Here is a 22,116-nt window from a genome sequence, read left to right as displayed (position 1 = left end):
AACAACTCAAGTAATTAGTGTTCAGTCTAATACATCTGGGAATCCCTGCATTGGGAGATTTCCATTTATAACTGTGAATGACATGCATCATTTTTTAGGCTGCTGAATCTTGAAGCTTTCAGAGAGTTAAGCAGACATGGAACAGATGCCCCTGAAATATGGAGGAAAGAGCAAGTACAATATAGTAAGCACCGTGAAAATAAGGACTATGTTTGGTTTTAATTTCTACTATATACCTCTAACATCTAACACTTCCTGGCACATAGTAGACCCTTGATAAAATCTGTTAAATGAATAAAGGAATGAAACTTACAGAAATGACAGAAGGTTATGCTGATTCCAGAATGAGTGGCCACACTGTTTTTGTCTTCAATGATTTTAATTTCCATATTTAGACTCCTAGACAGTGCTTAATTTATTTTCTTAGAACAGAAGACTGAGAATTATTCCAACAGCCTTTTGCATCATGACCCTGCACTAATCTAATAAGAGAAAGGTCACACTGTTCTTTGTTGATGAACAGCACATTAATGAGATCTCCTTGAAATAATCCTACCTCTATTATGCAGGCAAAATTACATTTTCCAGCATAATTATTGTCAGTTGAGCTCCTAAATTTTGATATTAATTGTTTCATTGGCAAAGGCAACATCAACTTATTAGTTTGTTAAACCTCTGAAAAAAAAAGAAGCTCATAGTTTTAAGCAGTGATCATCAACCTATACTTCTCTTTTATTCTATCTTTTGCATATTTTCTACCAGCTAGAAGGACTGGGAAAATTTTATTTCCTATAATAGGCTTTAAGGAAGGAACTAGGTTTCTTTAAAATGTGTTTTTAAATTACATACCACTTACATTCCTCAGTCCTTACTTGACACGCTAGAACCTAAGCTTTCTGAGGGGATGGACCTTAAATGTTTTGTTGAAAACTGTATTTCCAGCACCAAAGACAATGCCTGGAACATAGCAGGTGCTCAATAAATACCACTGATCAGTGCTGTTTCTCCTCCTACTGAGACCCACTGTTTTAAAGGAAAATTTCTCTTTCTCTCTCCCCTCACATCTCCCTCTCCCTCTGCCCCCACCATCCCCCTCTTTCTCCCTTCTTTTCCTCCTTCTCCTTCTGCCTCTCTTTGGAATATAGGGAAGTCTTGGCTACATGCACTACATACAGCATTTTTCCCATGAAAAATACATACCATGGAAGTTCTGTTAAAATTATCATTAGAGGAGTTTTGAACAGTCCTTTGTGCTGTGTAATGTCACTAAGGCACCTCTTCTTCCAAGCTCTAACTTGCCTCGTGCCATAAAATTCACACATTCACCTGATTAAGACTTGGGACATAGGGCTAATCTATGAGCTATAAGTCTGAAGGATCTCAAAAGCATGACAGGACATCCTCCAATACTGCTCATTCAGTTATTTTTACTTTTTGACTTACCTATTCCTACTAGAAAAAAAATGCTGTTTTTTTTTTTTTTAATTATAACTGTTTATATCTACTTAGGCTTGATTTTGTTCTAGATTGGGACTATGACTTCTCTACAAAGTAGTATAGGTTCTATTTTATAAATACAAATGAATAAGATAATAGGATTCAGTATATTGACTTACTAGCTCTATAACCTTGGGTAAGGTACTGAACATATCTAAGTTTGACAAGAGAATAATAATAGCAACTTCATCCTAGTCACTATAAGAATTAAATGAGATAGATAATTGATGTGGAATGCTTAGCTTACTTTCATTATTACAATCTCTGAGGGTTTATAACTAATAGCCATGATGAGCAAACTACCTAAACAACAAATCCATCACCTTTCCAAGTCTTCTTTTTATTTTCTAAGAAGTCACTCTACTGCATTCCATCCACAGAAATAGAAATTCACGACAGGTATGCTTTGTGGGTCCTATTTTATCCCCAAGCATGAACTCTTCCGGCTGAGTTAGATAGCATGTCTGGACTGCTTCAGGCAGAATGCTGTCATTTTGGGTAAGTCATTTATCTGGTCCCTCATATTTTTTCCACAGCCCATGTAACAATCTTCTTTCCTCATTTGGTTCCTTAAAGAGTCTTGGTTGGCTGGGGACTTGACCCTTTATTTTAGTTTGTCAAAAATTCCTAACCAGAGGGGGATAAGCACTGACCTAGGGGCACGCTGGGCTGAAGCATCTGTGCTTGGCCTTTTCATCCATGCAGGCTGCCGGTAACTGCTAAGTTTTATCTCCTGAAACAATCGTCTCCCCATTTCTCTCCCCGCCCCCACCATACCCCCCAGTTAATTATCAGTTCTGGAATTAAACTACTTGCCTCTCCTGCTGTTGCCATGACAACAGTTGGCCTGCACCTGCCACTGGGTGAACAGTGTCTCTTTCAGAAGAAGCAATGGCAGTTGCTGGCTCCACAAAAGCCAGGGAGTAAACTAATGTTTACCTGTTTGGGGAGAGAAATTCCTGTTCATTTCACCTTAGTCATTTTTCTGGCAAGCTCCACTTTGACTTCCTTCTCAGATAAACTGCTTGTTAGCATTCAACAAAGAAAATGAAAAATTTTCTGATAAAAATGCCAAATCTCTGCTGGCCTGTCATAATTCCATGCATTAATTTTACTTATTCCAAGCCAAGACATTAGGAGACATGAATCTTCCATCTCCTGAGAAAGGCAGTATATAGTGTAATGGTTGAAAGCACAGAATTTTAAGCCTGATCTGGGTTCTAATCCTGGTTGAGTCATTTTGTAACTACATGACCATAATTTAATCACTTAACCTCTTATAATATCAATTTTCTCATCTGTAAAAAGATTAGAATAACTATACCTTACAGATTTGTTTTAAAGCTCTGAAATAATATATGTAGGTCTAGCTCTTATTTAATGTTCAATATATAAGCAGGCTTCATTATTACTGCCATTTAGCTGTTAATCCTGTACAACTCTGAAGCTGACAGTTTGGTCAATGTTAACTGGTCCTTGTTTGAGTGGCAGTACCTGAGTGGGATAAAACAGCACACGGCCCCCACAGCATCCAGACCAAGATGCATCTAGCAGCCAGGGGCAGCTGAGAAATGCTTCTTTCCCTACCTCACTGCAATTCTGTCAGCTCCTCCTTCTCTACACTGTTTTTCTCATGCTCAATCTCACTTTCCTTTAAATAGAATTGATGAAAGAAGAGGAGAAGGAGACATGTACTCACCAAGGAAACAAAATGCTTTTCTGTTTTACAACCTACAGGGAACAATTGGTAGTGGTGCTAAGGAGTGGGGGAAACGAAGCATTTACATAAGAAATTGTTTTTCTTCCCTGAAATCCTTGCTTGTGGATAAGAAATCATTTCTTGTATAAACCTATAACCACTCATCTGGTCCTGAGTCCAAACAAGCACAGGCACATGAATATTGGTCTTTGGCAAAGACTTTACCTTTCAGAGTATCCCAGTTATATCTCGACTTTTGACCACCTCAGAGGTCTGAAGCTACCTCTCTGCAGGTCTAATTTTAAAGAAATCCACACCCACTAACTCTAAACTTCATGCCAACTTCAAAAGAAAAAAGGAAACAAACTAAATGAAAAGCCTTCCAGCTTCTGCTCCTGGTATCTGTTACAGATGCCTGAAACGGGCTTCTGGGTAAAGAAGTGAATCCAGTTCAACCACATAGAGCTTACAAAAAAAGGGAAGGATCCTCGGAAAGTGCTGAGAAAAATAAATGATTGACCTCTTGCCTGACTCTCACTAGGAGGAAGTAAGAAGATGCTAAAGACCAGCAGGTTTCTCCTAAAATGGAATGTCACCACTAACAACAATTCTGCTGTGGCTGCAACAGGTGAGGACGACATAACCAATGACATCAAATTTACTTATTTGTACAACACAGACTGGAGTTTTGTGACTTCCTAAAATCCATTATGCTTAGTGCCAGTTCAAAATGGCTATGAAGACAACAGGGAAGACGAGAACTAGGTTGCAGCCAAACTCTTCAGCACTGGATCTAACTCAGGGACAAATGTGACATCAATTTAATTCTTTGACTAGCTTTAAGAATATGTATAGCCTTAAATCTACTCAGAAAATGTTGGCACTTTAGTATTCCTTTTCCCCATTAATTTAGAAGAAACTAATCACTTTCCAAATTTGATTTTAGAGGAAGGCAAGAGCTGTCAAAATAGGGGTATAAATAAGGCATAAATCAAATAACCAGTTCTCTTTTACAACTACTTTATCGTAGTTGCTTGTTTCTCCATCTAAAACAAGAAACCAAAAGGAGAATACTTTTAATGCTTCACAGCATATTTGTCCTTTAAGTGTAACAGGATGTACTATTTTGATTGGGAAACTGAGGCATAAAGGAAATTAAACAACTTACTCATAATAAATCATGAGATGTGACTACAGAAAGAAACCCATAAGATTCAGAAGTCTGTCCATTTCTTCTATAGACAGAACAATGCTGTAGTGAATAGGTAAAGTCTAACAGGAAAGGATACAAACCTTTTGATACCTTAGTATGGCATACAAGACCCTTCACCAGGTGGACTCGCCCATCTTTCACTTGATCTCCTGTCAGAGTCTACTCACCATTCCCCGCACAGCACATGTGTCTGCACTCCTCTGGGCCTTTAGACATGTTGGTCTCTCTGCTAGATGACCATCTTAACCTTTCCATCTGGAAAAGCCTACCCCTACCTATCCTTCAAGGTCCAGCACAAATGTTATCTTTTCTGATTCTCTATTTTGAGTTAGCTGTATCCTACTCTACATCCAACATATTTATTATAGAGAATCATTAGAGTGCCGTGGTTAAGAGCCCCACATTCTCAAGTTGTGCTACTTGAGTATGAATTCAGCTCTACCATTTTCTGGTGTGTGACCTCATGTATCTACAGTCTCTGTCAGGTTCAGTTTTCTCATCTCAGATGAGGAATGAAGACACAATGTATTAGCCACTTATCAGGACTGCTGTAAGAAATAAATGAGATGATATATGTAAATATTTAAATTACTTGCAGCACATAGTTGGCATTCAATAAATGCTTCTTTATAATAACTTTTAATTCACTCTATAGTAACAATTATTATATTGTGCTTAAATGTGAAATTAAAACTATTTACTTTAGTCTTTTCTTTCAAACGAGACTGAGATCTTTATCATCTTCCCACCTCTGCTGTTGGCAATACCATGGACAGCTGAAAGTCTTTGTAAACAAACAAAAGAACTCCTCTGCTGTGTCTCCTGCTTAAGAAATTAAGGAACAGAGTTCCTAGAGGCAAACATTATCCTGATAAGCTCTGAGGCCAAAGATATAAACAATGTTAGCCTGCCAAACATCCAAATGACTGTATTGGCTGCCAAACGAAAGTTGGTTAGAGTAAAACCATAGCATGCAAAGTGACAGCCAGGCCCTTTGTGGCCTTTTCTCTCAGCATTGGGCCTTTTCTCTCAGCATTAAGAAGGCAGAAAAGGCAGGGAGATATATGTTATAGTACAGGTTCCTTCTAGTCAGCATTTCCAGTGTGAGGCAAATGGAATAAGCCACATCTTCCAGCTGTGAATGGATTCTCTGGTTACATATATACATAAAATAAAGTGGTGCGTCTCATAGGCAAATATCTGAAAATCACTTACTTTAGCAAGGAGGTTTACTTTTATTAGACAGGCAGCACACTGTATAGTATGGCTTCATCCTTCATTTGGGTAAGTAGAGATAAACGATCCACATCAGCAGTGGAAAACAAAATCGGCTCAGGCTCCATAACAGGGAAATTTGACAGTTAAGAGACTCTCTATGCTAAAGGCCAACTTCGATGTTGGAACCCCATTTCTGTATAATAAGCAGCCCTGACAGTTCCATTCGATGTCACAAGAATCAAAGCCATTGTCCTTGGCTTCCAGGTATGTCCCCTGAAATAAGGATAATGCAAAACCAAACCATAATTTGCAATCAGAGGACAAAAGAAACGTAAGTACATCGCTGACTTCGATCTCTCTTCTCTCTACAAATTAAGTGGAAAACAGAAATGGCGTATCTAAGAACATACAGTTATTATCTTAGAGGGGGAAAAACGTACCTAGTATATGAACCCAAGAAAATTTTTTTTGAAATTGAGATTTAAAAAAATCTACCAAATGACAGACTCTATAAGCAAATTCTTTCCACTCCATATTTAAGACTATATTCCTCCCCACAACTATACCCAAAAAACTGGGTGCAAGATGATAAAAGATTAGTTAGTATTTACAGAGACATAAAAATAGACTACAAAAAGTCAAGGAGGTTAAATGATTTGCCAAAAGTCACACAGCCAGGGGCAGGCAGACCAAGAATAGAAGGGCGGTCTGCTGACCTCCTTGCGCTCCTGCTCCATCGGAACTTGCTACCTGTTTGATCACGGAATCAGCATGGGTCAGATTCACACTGATCTCAGCAGGAGCTTTTTGCCTGAATTAAGAGCCAGTTCTGAAGATGAAAAAATCTATAGAAGTCCCAAGTATGACTGTTACAATTAAAAAGCCATTTTCCTCTTAGTCACAGAAAATCTCAACAGCAAATCAAAATTTAATATTGATCTTGCTCCTTTCTCCTCTGAGCACAAGAGTTGAAGGGTCCTTCCCTCTCTGACTGCCTCCCACTACACAATAGCTTTTAAGCAGCAGATCCTATTGCCATCCCCTCTCCACGAATATATATTATTTCTCAGCAGGCTCCTGCAGGAATAGAGAAGGAGCCAATATGTGAGGGAACGAACATAAGATCTCCTATAATAGCATAGAGAAGACAGAAAATTGCTGCCAAAAGTGTAAATTACTTTTTCTGCTTGAGAAAAAAAAAAAAATCACTCTGGGCTTTAAAGACACCCTCTTAAAAGATGACTCCACAGTGGTTAATATCCACGTTCTACATATTAGGACTTTCGCTCCTCCACGCTTTCCAAGAATCCTTGCCATCTATATGACTGCATTGTGGATCTGAAGAATAAACTACCAGATGGAGGGGCAACGGGCAGTTACTCTGTGGGGTCAAAGGAAGGCTTGGCCGGCTGCTCCTCAGGAAGTCTAAAAGCACCTTTTTTGCTCCTGACACTCAGAGGACACTGTGAGGATGAGATGAAGAAGTATCTCTTTATAGTGACAAAAGATAAGGAAAGGAGAAGCAGCTTGCAGAAAACAGAGGCCACAGCAATTCAATGTCAAAGCAAGTAAGAACTCCCCGGTCAGAGGAACAAGACCAAAGTGATCCTCTGAGGACTGTGTGTGAATCTTCTTGGCTTTCATTCTGGGTCACAAAAAGAAGTCCACTGGTCTGGCCTCTTGGGGACAGTCTGAATGGTGGCTGAGGGCATGAGCCCTGAAGCCAGACTACATTAAAGTCCTTGCTCTGCCACTTACTAGTTGTGATGTAGGGCAAGCTAATCTTTCTGAGTATTAATTTCCTCATTTTACAAGTAGGATAATAACTATATCATAAGCTTTACATGAGGGTTAAATGAGAATATACATAAAGCACTTTACAAAGTAAACTTTTAATAAATGGAAGCTATGATTATTATTGTTGTTAATTAGCAGAACAACTACAAAATAAAATTCAGGACACAGGACAGACATGATCAAAAGTACAAATACATGATCACCTCATGTCAAATAGCATAATAACTCAAAACAGAAAGGGGGAAAGGCAGGGAGACTCCAGCTGGTAGGAAGAGAGGAAAACATAGATCTATTACAGACCAATCCATTTCAATAGGACAGAAATATTCCTTTGTTCCTACCACTGCGGAGAGTGGCTGGAATCCAGTTCTCCCTGAACTTCTGTGCAGACAGTGGGAAGTGGCTGTGTGGAAAGAATGCTAGCAAAGGAGACACGATATAAGAATCCAAGCCGACCTGGAACTCAGGCTCTCCAGATTCATTTCCATTCCCTGCAGACTCATACTTCCTTTCTGTCTCCCTTACACATCAAACCCTCATTTAATACTGTCAGCAGCACAGAAGCCTTTGGAACAAAACTCTGTTGGGCTTATTGAGATGATGAAGTGTATATCATAAATAAGAGAACTTTCAGATCAAAGGCAATCTTTGCCTGAAGTGTTAATTGGAATAAATTGAGCCAAATGATAGTTCAACACAAGCAAACTGAATGGAACCAACAAGTACGAATTTAAAAGTTAAAAAGAAAATGACTCCTCTTTCCTCTTTCTGCCAAATTGAAACATGCTCATTGTACCAAAAAGGGTTCTGTCAAGTCCCAGTTAACAGAATTCCTGCTGACATCCATGGCAGCCTAGATCGAGGGAAACAGCTTGACATCTTGGTTGCTAGTAAAGAAACTTTATGCTTCACCACCGTCTTGTCAAAATGACATGAAGGTATCTGCAATTAAACTCTAAAGCCAATCCCTCACACTGAATAGTATTCTTTCAAGGGAGTTAATCTCTTCATCAGGTCCCTGTCTTCTTCTAATCAACGTGACTCTGGCAGGTGACCATGAAGACAAGATGAGAATGTTCATCCTAATCAGGCTCTCCCAAGACAGGACTGCCATTTCTACCCTGTGGAGTCTGCACATTACAGCTGCTAAAGTGTTTTCATTATATTGGTCTTGTTTGAACTCTTTTTCTGGGAAAGAATGTCTAGGGCTCTGCTTGGCCTAGATTTTAAGAAGCTAGAACTAGTCTTGAGAGTAGAAGAGGTAGAGTGTCCCTGAGATAATTTAAGTGTTTCTAAACCAAAGGTCTGTGCAAAGTGGTGAAGACTTGGTCAAGAACCAGAGAAGTTGTTGGTTTAGCCTCCCATTACTGATAGCATAGTCTAACTAGTTTCCCAAACTCTAGTGTTTAAAATTCTTTAACGCCTTCCCACTGCCTGCAGGATAGAGTTCAAATACTTTAAGGAGGCCTGTAAGGCCCTAAATGGTCTGGACTCTGCTTTCTTTCCTTCACTATTCTCTTGTCTAGAGCTTTTATACAAGTTGTTACCTTTACCTAGAACCACCTCTCATTTGTTTGCCTCCTAATCTTTCAGACCTCTGTTTATGTATAACCATTTTTGGTAAGCCTCCCCTTATCTGCTGGGACTGACTTAGGAGCCCTTCCTAAAGCAGCCTAAACCTCCCCCACAGCATAAGTATCTGTTTTATATGCTCGTCCCCCCTACCAGACTTAGGATCCACAAGGTCAGAGAGCATATCTGTTTTAGTTACCATTATATACCCAATACATAGCACAGTGCCTGACACATAGCAGGGTCATAAGAAAGAGAGAGAAGAAGAAAGAGAGGGTAAAAAAGAAGGTAAGGAAGGAATGAAAGGAGGAAATGAACCACAACACAGAAGGAACCTGTTCCTAGAATGGCTGGAAGATGAACCTTGAAGGGATTCCCTGGGGCTCTGTGGGTTTAAAACACAGTGCCTGTGGCTTTACCACAGTAGCCAAGGAGCTAGATCTAGGCTGAGCACCACAGTTCCCAAGGGAGGAAGCACCAGGAGATGCGGATGTGGGATAGTATTTAGCACTAAGAGAAGGGTTCAGGATGTGAGAAGAGAGAAACAAACAAACAAAAAAGGAGCTATATTTGTTGGTTTGTGGGGGTGGCGGGGCGGACAGAGAAGGGACTGAATCCTGGCTCCTGTAAAGTAAACTTGGACAATTCATTTAGTTTCTTTCAATGAGAAACTTGAACTAGATTAGTGATTTTCAAATGAGTTTTGAAAAACCGTAGGTTTCTGCAGAAGTCTCTTAGGGTCTATTGTAATAGAAAGAGAAGGTTCAACAACAGGTGTGGCCCCCAACTTTAACCAGAGAAAAACTCTTTATATATTGAGGTTATACTTAAAGCTCATTGGGGGGGGGGGGGGAAGATGCTTCTGCTAAAACTAAAGTTCTGAATAGCAGTGGGCTGAATGACCTTTTTAATACCTCCTAGCCTTAATAGTCTATGATCCCATGTGACAGGAGAGACTGTCATTGTGTTGATGGCACAGCTGCAGCACTTCCTGGTGCCTGTTCTCACTGCCTGAGCAGAATGACAGGAGAGGTAAGTAAACCAAAGTCCAGGTTCACTGCAAGGTTGAGGCAAAAATGAAATGCACTTTTTAATGTCATGTGGTGATACAGAAGCACAAAGGAGCATTTTTTCCCTAAAGAGTTTTGTATACCTATGATCTAGGATTCATTGTATAGGTGTCTTGAGTCAGACACAAAGATGTTACAGGTCAGAAATTTAAAATATTGGATCCAGAGCCCATCAAAAAAATGTAACCCAATTCCAATCAAGAGAGAACAATGCAAAAGTTTATCTAGTCAGTCCACCTGAGACCTAATTACCATTCAAATATGGTGCCACTCTTCTTAACAAGATAGTCTGCATGTGCTATAGAATAAAGCAAAGTTACTGTCATTACTTACTTTAATGTCTACCTTTATCTGAAGGTTACAGGCAGGAAATGGCATAGATGAGGAAAGAGATGAGAATCTTACAAAATAAGATCTTCAAAGCCCTGGTTTAAGATGGAGATCCCTTTTCTGTGCTATTCCTTGGCTATCCATACTTCATGGGGCATTAAAAGGCCATAATGTCACTCTACTTCAATTCTGAGAACAGACAAGCAGCAATAATGTGATCTTACCTGGGTCCTTCCTCGTCACCCTAAAAGAAACAGAAAGAAACAGCATTAGAAATCAGCACTGGTTAAAGACTGACTTAGATTCCTTTCTTTTCCCTCTGCTTTCCCAACCTGAAAGCAAGGCTTGTGCATTTATTGTAACAGAGACAAACCAGTAGACATCTAAGGGCTAAGACAAGAGATAATATAATCCTATGTTCAAAAAGCCCAACAGAGATGTACTGATAATTTGCCCTTGCATGCAGGGAAGTGAATGCACAGACCTAGGAGGCCTAAATAATAGCCTTGCCTTTTTATTTGTATGGCTGGCAGCATGTAGTTCTGAGCAAACTGAGAGCCCAAAATAGCAGCAGATCTTAGGCAAAAGCTGACCAGCTTCCCAAGCATCAAGCTGTTTTCCTCAAAGACTCATCTCTGCCTTGGTCTAGCATCTTTTTCTTGAAACAGAAACACAGCAACTCTAACATATAGCACACTATGGTGGAAAGGGCACTGAACTGGGACTCAAGAAACCAGGATTCTAGGTCCAAGGTCTGCTATTTATTAGCCATGTGCCCTTAGGTAAAGGTGTATAATTAATCTGGATCTTAGTCTTCTCTTCTGTAAAAGGCATTTGATGATCTACACCATTCACAGCCAAACAAGGCTTTTCTGGTTCTCTGGTTCACTCTTTGAAAAAACAATACATGAGGGTTATTTTTCTAGGTATTCGTTCTCTGAACTTAACTTTATCAGCGATCATAGCAGATTTCTTTGAGTCTCTTTTTGTGAACAAACAAGGTATTTCAAATGCCTCTCGAGCCTTTTCCAAGGACCTCACTCATTCTTTTGGTGACAGGGTATCTTTAAATCCTCCTCTTCAGCCATTCAGGGTTGGTCTCAATAGAGAATGTATCTTCTAGTTGTTGATAATTTCCCAGAGAACTTTTTGATTTGATTGATAGATTATTCCTATTGGTATAAAGGAGCTCTGGAGTCAGGTACTCTGGGTTCAAATTTTGACTCCATCACTTGCTTGCTATGTTCCTCTAGTTAAATTATTTTACCTCTTTTAACATCAATTTCCTAATTTGTAAAATGAAAATAATAATAGTCCTTGTATCATCAGATGAGTAAGAGGATTAAACAAAATAACATGTATAAATATCAAGACAGTGCTTAAGATACAGGAAGATACTTAATAACGGTTATTTTATCAATATCAGTAACAATTCAGTATGTTTCATGAAGAAGTTACTGTGGGTAGGTGCTAAGTATAAAAGATAAATAACCCATAATGATGTAACCTTCTAGAGCTCCCATTGAGGAGAAACCGATAGAAAATGAACTATAAACAAATGTGTTAATGGCTTTACCAAAGACATAAACAGAATGTTTTGATGGTCAGAAGTGAAGTGATAAACCCTGCCTCTCATGGAGTAGTGACAGAGGCTTCACAGAGATGGTGACACTTATATTGGCACCTGAAGAACAAGCAAGATTTTCCCAGGCCGACAACAGAAGATAAGTGGAAAGGGTCCTAGACTATCAAGAGCAAAGGCATAGCACTTTTGAAAAACTTATGTTTAAGAAATTTTGAGTTCTGTGAAACTAGAAATAGGGATATACATATGTTGTGTGTGCGTCTTAGGTAGGAGCTATAGGAGTGGGGGTTGAGGGACTGGGAATGCAGTTGAGGTTATAAAGGTCAGCTGCAGCCAGAAACGTGACTTAAATCAGATTATACACTGGAGGATGGATAAGAAGAGTATTTTTTGAACACTGTTAAGGATTTCCAACATTGGTAAGGGAAGTGATCATCTATACTCTAATGAGAGAGAAATGGGGTGAGGGGTAGAAGGAGGGTATAGGGACTGTAAAAGCTTTCTTTGCATTTTGATCAACTGGCATGCCTTATGGGAATTATAATCTAGTAAGAAAAAATTCATATAATTTAAATTTAATATGAGTTACATAAATATGAATGTCACAATTAAACCTCGACACGATTTTCCAATTATCTTTGGATGTTAAAACATAATTGTCTAGAGGAACTGTATACAAAAAAGTATCCAAACTCTCTCTCATGACTTGGAGCAAGTCCTCCTCACAATTACATATTTTTGTGCAATGGTTAAGAGACAGGGTTTCTGAGTTAGTCAGAAGTTCTGGTTCATCGAGTCCAACAGTGAAGCTTCTGGCAATTTACTTAACACTTCCGAGGTTTGGTTTCCTCATTTACACATGGAGAGCCTAATTCTTACCTCACAGGGTGGCTATGTAGATTGAAATAAATTAAGAAAATGTTTGTAAAACACTCAGCAAGTGTCTAGTACATTATAAGTTTAACAAGTGATGGTCATTATTATACTTTCCCTGAATTGCTAATTAATAACATTTCTAGGGAGAGTGGGGAAAAGCAGAGAAGATGGCACACAAGATTATGCTTTATATTCATATATTTCTGCTGCTTATAGACAATGTGGTCCTTTTCCGAAATAATTATCAATATCACAGAGTATGGGGAGGACCATGGTGAGAGTATCACTGTTGTAGGAATGAGTAAATATATGAAAGAACAAATATACACACATATCATTATGAGGCAATTTTAACAGGTCAGCAGACATTCAGAGGATTGCTAGTCTTGGCTAGTAAAAGGGGTGCACAACTGTGGGGTGTTTATCTCTTTATTCACTGCACCAAGCACAGCACAAGCCACACAGTAGATAATCAATCAAGAAAGAAAAAGGAAGGCAAGATATAAGTAGGATTTATGATTAATTTCTACATCCATTACAGGTGAAGTCTGGTTTCCAAGATTATTAGACTGAAAATCTGTTAAACACCAACTTCCATTTAAAGAATTTGTTAGATTCAGCAATGTTCTCAAATCCATCCGTAAAATATCCTCAATGCTCTTGGCGGGTAGGCTACACTCTAGTACAACCTATCAATTCTACTTCCACCAGTGGAAATATATGTTCACCAAGAATCAAACAAGTTTGTTCCTAAGCTTGTTTTTATTAGTCAAACTTGTAATTATGGCACATTTTATTAAATAACAAAAACAAGAGAGAACTGTTTGCTTCCAAGAGTTGTTGATTCCATAAAAATTAAGTTGAATGCTTTCGACAGTTACTTAAAAATTGCTGTCGATTTTGATGTAGGTGAGACACAAACAAAACACTGGAAAAAATGAAAGTATAAAAGTCTAAGGTTCTATATTCAGCTTGCTCTAAATATTATCGTCCTCACTACAGAAGGACTGATATTGGATCTTATAAATGGTGCACTATGGACATAATTTATGCCAGAAACATTCCATTCTACTCCAAACAACAAACCCACATTCTAAAAGAATCAAAATCAAAAAAAAATACAGATACATATTTCAAGTTTAAAATAAAAATGTTTGGGGTATGTACATATCATTTTTAATGATTTACCCATCTGAATCAACTTTTTCTAAGATTATCTCACTGTAGCTCAGTACTCTTCTCTCAAAATTTGACAAAAGATGGAAATACTTGTGACATACAAATAAAAATAAAGACACAATTTTTTAATACTGAACTTTGGCAAAAAAAGGTTATAAAAGATATAACTAAATTCAGGCCCCAAAAAGATTTTTTTCAAACTGGTAATGAAAATATACACAATTATAATTATTCTGTGGACTGTTTAGGAATATGTACAAGAGCCTAAAAAATGTCCATACCATTGACTCAGTAATTGCTTATGATTTATAAACAAAAACTTTCTCTACAATTTTATAAATGACAGTAAAAAGTTGGAAATAACTTAATGAGGTAAAAGTTAAATTTGTATTATTGATTCAGGATTCAAACATTATGTTTATGAGGAATTTTTAGTAATATGAGGAAAATTATAAACATGATGTTAAGAAAATAATGGGGTGAGGGGATGAAGGTGTTAACTTACCCTACTGAGGTAATAATTGTTCAATATATACATCCATCAAATAATTATATTGTATATCTTAAAGTTACTTTATATGTCAATAATATTTCAATAAAGCTGGAAAAATACACATACAAAGATGAAACAAATACAATACCTAATGATAACTATCAATTTAGTATATTCACTTTGGGCTGTTTCTATACATTTTAAACATTCCGTAATGATTAAGAAAGCAATAACTTCAGTTATTTGAAGACGGGAAAGACCACGTCTTTTTAGACCTGCAGAACTGGTATTGAAACTCCTCTCCTACCCTATATTCTATAAGGTGACCCAGAAAGATTAAACACATTTTTAAAAAGAAATGTCACCAGGAAACCTGGTCATCTTTGGATTCTTTCAACCAGAATCTCTGTGATCCTACTTGGCCTAATCAAATTAATCTGTACTAAAGATTTCTTAAAACAGACACACTGTGTTAATAGACTAGTTTTAGAATAATCTTCATAGATAAAGGGAAATAGCACCTGAGCAGGTAGGATATCCGAACTTTTTTAAGTTTATTGAGACATAATTTATAATACTATAAAATTACCTGTTTTAAGTGTCTATTCAATGACTTTTAGTAAATTTATAGTTAAGCAACTACTACCACAAACTTGTTTAAAAATTATATATACATATACACAGATATAAAATTATAACCATTTTTTCTTAATCTTAAAAGCATATGACTAAGCAAAAATTAGAACTGTCTTGTAGTTTTTATAATATATATAAGATTCTGTATATATGATACTATAACATAAAAGACATGAAAAGAAGGAACTGGCCTATATAGTTTCAAGATGTCTACAATTTATGTGAAATGGTACAATGTTAATTTTAAGTAGACTAAAATTTTAAGGATATATAGTATAATTCTCACAGAAATCACCAAAAAATAATACAAAGTAATAGAGCTAACAGGCCAATAGATATATTAAAATGGAATTCAAAAAATTATTTCAAAAGAAGGCAGGAAAAGACAATGAAAGGAACAAAAAGAGGGACAAAGAGAAAATAAATCACAAAATGGCAGACCAAAATTTAACCATGTTAATAATAACATTTAAATGGTAATGAACTGAACACTTTCATTAAAAAAGCAGAGATTATTAGAATGGATAAAAGAATTAAGACCTAGCTATGTGCTGCCTAACAGGATAGACTTTTAACAATAAACGGACTGAAAGCAACTGGATGAAAAGACATATACCATGAAAACAGTAAGCATAAGATTGGAAAGGCCCTATCAACATTTTATAAAATATACAGCAAGACAAAGAATATTATCAGAGGAAAAAGAATAACTTTTCATGATGATTAAAGGGTTAGTTCATCAGTAATATATAACAATCATAAATGTATATTTGCTTAGTAAGCTTCCAACATATGAAAAGTTGATAGAATATACTTGGAAATTTAACACCCCTCTCTCAGCAGTTGATAGAACTAGACAAAAAAAAATCAGTAAAAAGAAATTTTCTGAACACTTCATTGACATTTAATAAAACACTATACCCCAAAGTACAGAATACACATTCTTTTTAGGTGTACATATGTATTCACCAAGAGAGACCATATGTTGGGCCATAAAAGAAGTCTTGATAAATGTTAAAAGACTGACATCATTCAGAATATGTTCTCTGATCACAATGGAATTAAATTAGAAATGAAAAACAAAAAAGATATGTAGAAAAATCCCTAATATTTGGAAGCTAAACAACATACTCCTAAATAATCAATAAAAAGAAATCACATGTTCAGAACCAGAAGCTGCAATCTGCTTTTAAATGCATCAAAAATAAGATGCACTGATAAATGGAGGGTTGAAAAGATGGCTAGATAGATAGATGGATAGATATAGATATATAGATATATACACATACATATATATAATAAATCAAGTACAGTAAAGTGTTAATGGTAGAATCTAGAGCAGGAGTATGTGGGTGTAATCTGTAAAACCTTTCAACTCTGCTGTATGTTTGAAATTTTTCATTAAAAAATGTGGGGAGGGGGTGGTAGCCAAATTCAAAATGCAAGTAATTTTTCTAAAAATCCATATCATGTAAAGGAAAGAAAAGAATTCCTCTGCTGAGTGAAAGAAAGGTACTAGAAATTTGCTGATCAATAAGTTACCAGATTAGCTGGAACAAGAGGCTATTAGATGATAACAGCTCTTTGTAAAAGCTCTAGCCAGCTGAACATTACTTCTTTTTAATAGCTCATTTTGTCTACATGCTAGTCCTTAGGCCTTATTAGCTTTGCATGCCTAAGAGTAATTTCATCAGAGTTAACAAGTACAGTGCAGTTGAGCAGCTGAAGTACTTAAAGGACAGTTAATATTGGGGAGGGACTAAATTCATTATTTGAAATGAAAATAAAAGAGAGGGGCTATCTCTCAAAATTAAATCTTTATTTTTGAAAAACAATCTAATCAACACAGAGAATAAACGCAAGGCTCCACTCTGAGGGGAACTGGGGACAGAGTTATGGCATTGATCCCTTAAGTTAACTCTGGTTAACCTTTTTGTTTATTAAGACACAAAGTGACCACCTCCACACTGTAAAAGGCTTTAGGAATGCAAAGCTATCTAGGACACAGATTGTCCTCATTCTTTCCCCAGATACAAACAGGATGCTTGGCATATTGCATAGAGCAGAACACAGGCATTAAAATAGGATAGACTTAAATCTGAATCTTGATCCTATTTTTTACTAACTAAATAACATTGGGTCAGTGTCTCTGCAGTTCTCTGCATCTCAATATTACGTATGTAAAATGAAGATAATGAATGCTGAAATAAGGATTAAATGAAATGATGACTCTAAAGTGCTCTCTTGCCTATCTAGAAACTTATCTAGGCATACACTATCTTAATTCTGGGGAGGATGAAATGCAAAGAACAAGAGCTATTCTTTTCACAAACTGATGAAATTAATCAAGAACCCTGGATAAGTGAGGCAGATAACTGTTCAATGGTCTCTTACATTTCCTGTCAGTATAGCTTGGACAATACCTGCCTTCTAGATTATATCATGGCTCCTCTATTCTGTGACTAGGCTCTCTAGGGCCAAGGCAAGACTGCTAGTTAAGGCTGAGCTCACTGAGTCAGCAGCAGTCCTGGAAAGTTCACAGGACTCTCCTGTTTTTTTCTCGGAGGGCCTATTCCAAACCCATCTGGCATAAGCTTGGCTAGAATTTTCAACACAATGCTATGAAATCTGATGAACAACAGCCTCTCTCCAGTAACTAAAAAATGTTATAAATTATATATATATAATTTGTTTTTAATGGCTGCCTAAACTATTTTTTGAACTAGATTCTATAAGCCTGAATATGTCATTTGGTAAAATTCCTAAGATCCTTTTATTCCAATTAGAAAATAACAATGAATGTAGTTACTATATTCATATAGTAACTATATTCATTGTTAGAATAATTCAACATTTATCATGTGTCTTTCTTTCACGTTTTTATCTTAAATGTCCTAGCCCACATTCCTATCTTAATCTAGCAGTTATGCCAATTTATGCAGTAGGCTCCATTAAAAACCAGCCTGAGGAACCCCTTCATTATTCACAAAATCAGTCCAAAATCTTTCGTTCTGGCCTGCTTTAGTTCCATTTCCTGGCTTATTCTCATTTAGCCCAGTTCTCATCTCTATGATGACTTCATTGATAGGCACATTTCATGATTTGGGATCTGTCAACTGCCCTCTTCTCTGGCAAGGATTTCTGGCTTCCTTCCTTAACTGTGATTAGTATTTGCCCCACTGACTATACTCCTTTAAGTCATGGTAGCAGGTGCTGGCTACAGGCCCTAGCGGCCAATACTTCCATGCTGGTATACATATCAGTCAAAGCACTATTCCACATCCAGGCTTTCAATTCATTCATGCCTAAAAACCACAACAGGGCATTTCCAGAGCTAATAAACATGGCAGTCAGTGTCCTCTAATTTCTCCTGCTACTAATAATTATGGGAATTCTCCTTTACCTCTGCCTTTGGCTCAGCTGATTCATTAGAGGTATCAAGTTGTTCCTTTGCTTGGGCCATCTGAGTCATCAACCTGTCCATGTGGGACTGGATGTCTGCCAATATCTCAGTTACATGAGCTGTGGCCATTGCTTCCTGGATATCCACTAGATGAAGGGCCTTCTGCTCCTCATACGCAATCACCTTCTGAACTTTCTTAAACTCCTGCTGTATAAACACCTTCATCTGGTCCCGAGTTACCTGTAGAATACAGACAAATATGAGTAAGTTTAACACATAAAGAAATGAAAGGGGAGAGCTGTTAATGTAAATGGTAGGTAGCCACAGCCAAAATACGGTTTCTATCTGATCCTAAAGTATTAGTAATATCCTCCGAACAATGTTCCCCTAATATCTTTGATGAAAATCCTGCTAATCTTTTTGCCTCTTTTATTCCATATAAACTAATTCTTTATCCTTCCTTGTTTTTTTTCCTTTTGTTCATTTTTTTATCAGTAATATACAATTATTTTTTTTAAATGTAATAGATGAGTATATATGGCAAAAAATGAAATTATTCTCTCTCCATTTCTATACCATTTCCCTCCTCAGAGAGAAATTACTGTTAATAATTTGGTATGTATCCTTCCAGTCATTTTTCTGTGTAGTTTTATACACACACACACACACACACACACACACACATACACACACACACACAATTACATTATATTTATATATGTACATACAGAGAGAATTATGTTGTTTTTATATAAACGGATCATAGTGAACATAGTGAACATTCTGTGTCTTGTTTTTCTACTTAAAATATGTCAGTACCTACAGATCAACTTCTTTGTGTTATTTTTAATATATGTATGATAACCATATATATGGATATTTATATATAAATATCTCCATCAACTATATATATATATAGAGAGAGAGAGAGTGTGAGTGTGTGTGTGTGTGTGTGTGTGACCTATTTAACCATTTTCTTCTTAATGCAAATACAAGATATTTCCAAATCTTTACAATTACAAACAATACATCAATGAACATCCTTGGGTATTACCTCTTAATACTTGCATATAAGTTCCTTTGGAGTCATTGAGTCAATTTATATATACTATTAAAAATGCTGAATGATACTGCCAAACTGCTCTCCAAAAAAAAATGCACCAACTGTATTCCCACAACAATGTGTTTAAATTTTTACTCTTTTGAGTAAAAATATATTATTGTTTTATCTTGTGACAACTGTGCAGACCAAATAAATAATACTGTAGACTATATTTGACGAGTGCATAAGAAAGGCAAACAAAGTGGGAAACTATCAGCATAAGAACTTCTAAACTCCATAGGTTGCCAGCAACTACATTTATTGATACTTCCTCACAACCACATTTACTTTAATGAGTATTTTTAAACAACTATGCATACTGAGCAGCTGAAGTAGGGAACAGGGAAGATATAGGACAGTAGACAAAATGAGAAAGGCCATCAGAGAAAGTAGTTGTCATCCTAGTGAACTGCTTTCTTTTACAAAGGAGGAAAAAGGCACGGCTGCAAACTTGTAGGAGATGCAAAGGACTCCTATCTTACTGTTCCCAGTTTAGTGATCTGTTCACTATAACAGTCTGTCAGAGGACAGTCAAACTGGGAAAAACCAAGAAAGGAGATTGAGGAAGAGGAATACTAAACGAAAGGGGAACATAAAGCCAGTTTTAATTGGCCTCTTAAAAACTGTGCCGTTACAGTGCCATAACAATGTCAATGCAAAATAAGGCCCGAATGATATGTATCTGCTCATATATCAAGTGACTAAGTGACAAAAGCCCTCAGGAATTCATATACTCTCTGCAGGTACTCTCTTTGGTGTTAAAAAAAAAAAAAGGAGGAGGAGTGTTAAATGTTATTAATGTCCCTGCAAATTCCGTTATCAGATTGAGAACTGTGATTTGTGTTTATTTTTGTAATTCCTTTTTATTTTTAGTGTGTGTATTTCCAGACTGTTATGCTTTACTCCGATCATTTATCAATGGATTTCTCCCCTTGAAATAAATTAGGTCTTCTAAGAGCTAAGACCTTCTCTTAGAGATTAAACCAAGGAAGTTTTAGCTAAGGGATGAACTATTCTGAATGCCTAAGAAACTCCCTTAAAAGTTCCAAGTGACTAAAAATGGAGGTCATAATAAAAACTGACTCGCAACCTATTTTACTAGACTTCACATATACATGTGGTTCAAAGTTAGGAAGCTGACAGCACAGTCAGGAAAGGTGTGGGCCAGACTGCATGCAGTAGGTGAATAAGCCATGGTTTCAAAAAATTAAATTATCTATTTCCCATTGCTTTACATAGGTTTTTCAACATGACACTTGATACAGGTCAGGGTACAAATGAGAATTAAAGGCAGAAAAATTTACTCTATAAAACCTTTATGCCATCTTCTCACTCCAGTTCTCTACCAATTCACAAATAGGTATTCTCCACCTAGTTCGGAATGGTAAGAACAAACTTCTGGGTCAAGGTATCCACTCTAATTCAGAACCCAAAGAAGAGACTTCCTGGGGGATCAGTCATATGGCAGGTTAAATACTCTGGTTCTCCAACGGCAGGAGTGAAGCAGCTTTTACAACTCCCTTTCAGGTTCCATGTCACTTCCTTGACATCAACACTCCATTTGCTGAAAACTTCAGTTCTCCGAGAGCAGCAGGCCCTTTCTATTAGCACCTGCTACGTAGGAGCCACTGACATCATTTCTGACATTTCTTAAGACTTCTTCTGCATCTGTCCTATAGCTCCCCAAAGGTTAGAGTAATAGACTCATACTCTTGACTATACTGTCTGTGGTGCTACATAGAAAGAGAAAATTCTACATATGCAAAGAAGAGAGACGGCTGGATGTATCAACTGATGAAACTGGCAATGTAAAAGGTTCCCTTTATATAGTGTATACTAGAAATTCCCAAACCTTTTTACAGTCACAGACAACTCTGGTTAAAAGAAAAATCTCCCCTTTCTCCCTGAAGTACTTCCTAGGGCACAGGTAGTAGTCTCCGTCTCACCTGAGGGGCCTGGGCCCTCTACACAAATGAAATTCCAAAAAGAATTTTCTTCCTTTGGTCAACTGATTGGCCCTTAAGTTGTTAAAACCTTAAGGCCCTGGTTTACAAGTGTATTGATCTATTTCGTTATAGTTGCATTAGGGTGAAAAACTACGTTATTACTTAAACTTAGCATTGTAATTTGAAAAAAAAAATTACAGCTTATATGTGAATGATCAGAACTAACTAGTGAACATCTGATTGTTCTCATTAAGCTGTATACAACCTCATTTTATAGCTAAAAAAAAAAAAAAAAAAAAAAGGTCCCAGAGAAGCGCAATAATAAAGTCAGATTTAAAAACGAACTTTCCTCTGGTCCAGTCCAGTGTATTTTCTGCTACCACATATTGCCTCTAATGATTTTTGCCTGCCTGCTTCTGGTTCCTCAAATTTATTTCTTCTTAATTGAGATGCTTCCTCAGTTAACAGGCTGGTTCTGTTGTTATTCCCACTGGAATGCT

At 37.0% G+C, this 22,116-nt stretch overlaps 1 protein-coding gene across 1 annotated transcript in view; it reads right to left on the bottom strand.

Annotated features, from left to right (window-relative positions):
• Positions 1-22,116, bottom strand: part of TRIM44 (tripartite motif containing 44) — a 95,567-nt gene that overhangs the window by 38,751 nt on the left and 34,700 nt on the right. The window contains 2 exon segments of the mRNA XM_016123220.2: positions 10,621-10,640; positions 18,569-18,808. Coding sequence (XP_015978706.2) covers positions 10,621-10,640; positions 18,569-18,808 — 260 coding nt within the window.

The sequence above is a fragment of the Rousettus aegyptiacus genome, unplaced genomic scaffold, assembly GCF_014176215.1.
Source record: "Rousettus aegyptiacus isolate mRouAeg1 unplaced genomic scaffold, mRouAeg1.p scaffold_m13_p_5, whole genome shotgun sequence".
NCBI lineage: Eukaryota > Metazoa > Chordata > Mammalia > Chiroptera > Pteropodidae > Rousettus > Rousettus aegyptiacus.
The sequence above is the reverse complement of the archived record's forward strand: the minus strand, read 5'-3'. Positions and strand labels throughout refer to the sequence as shown.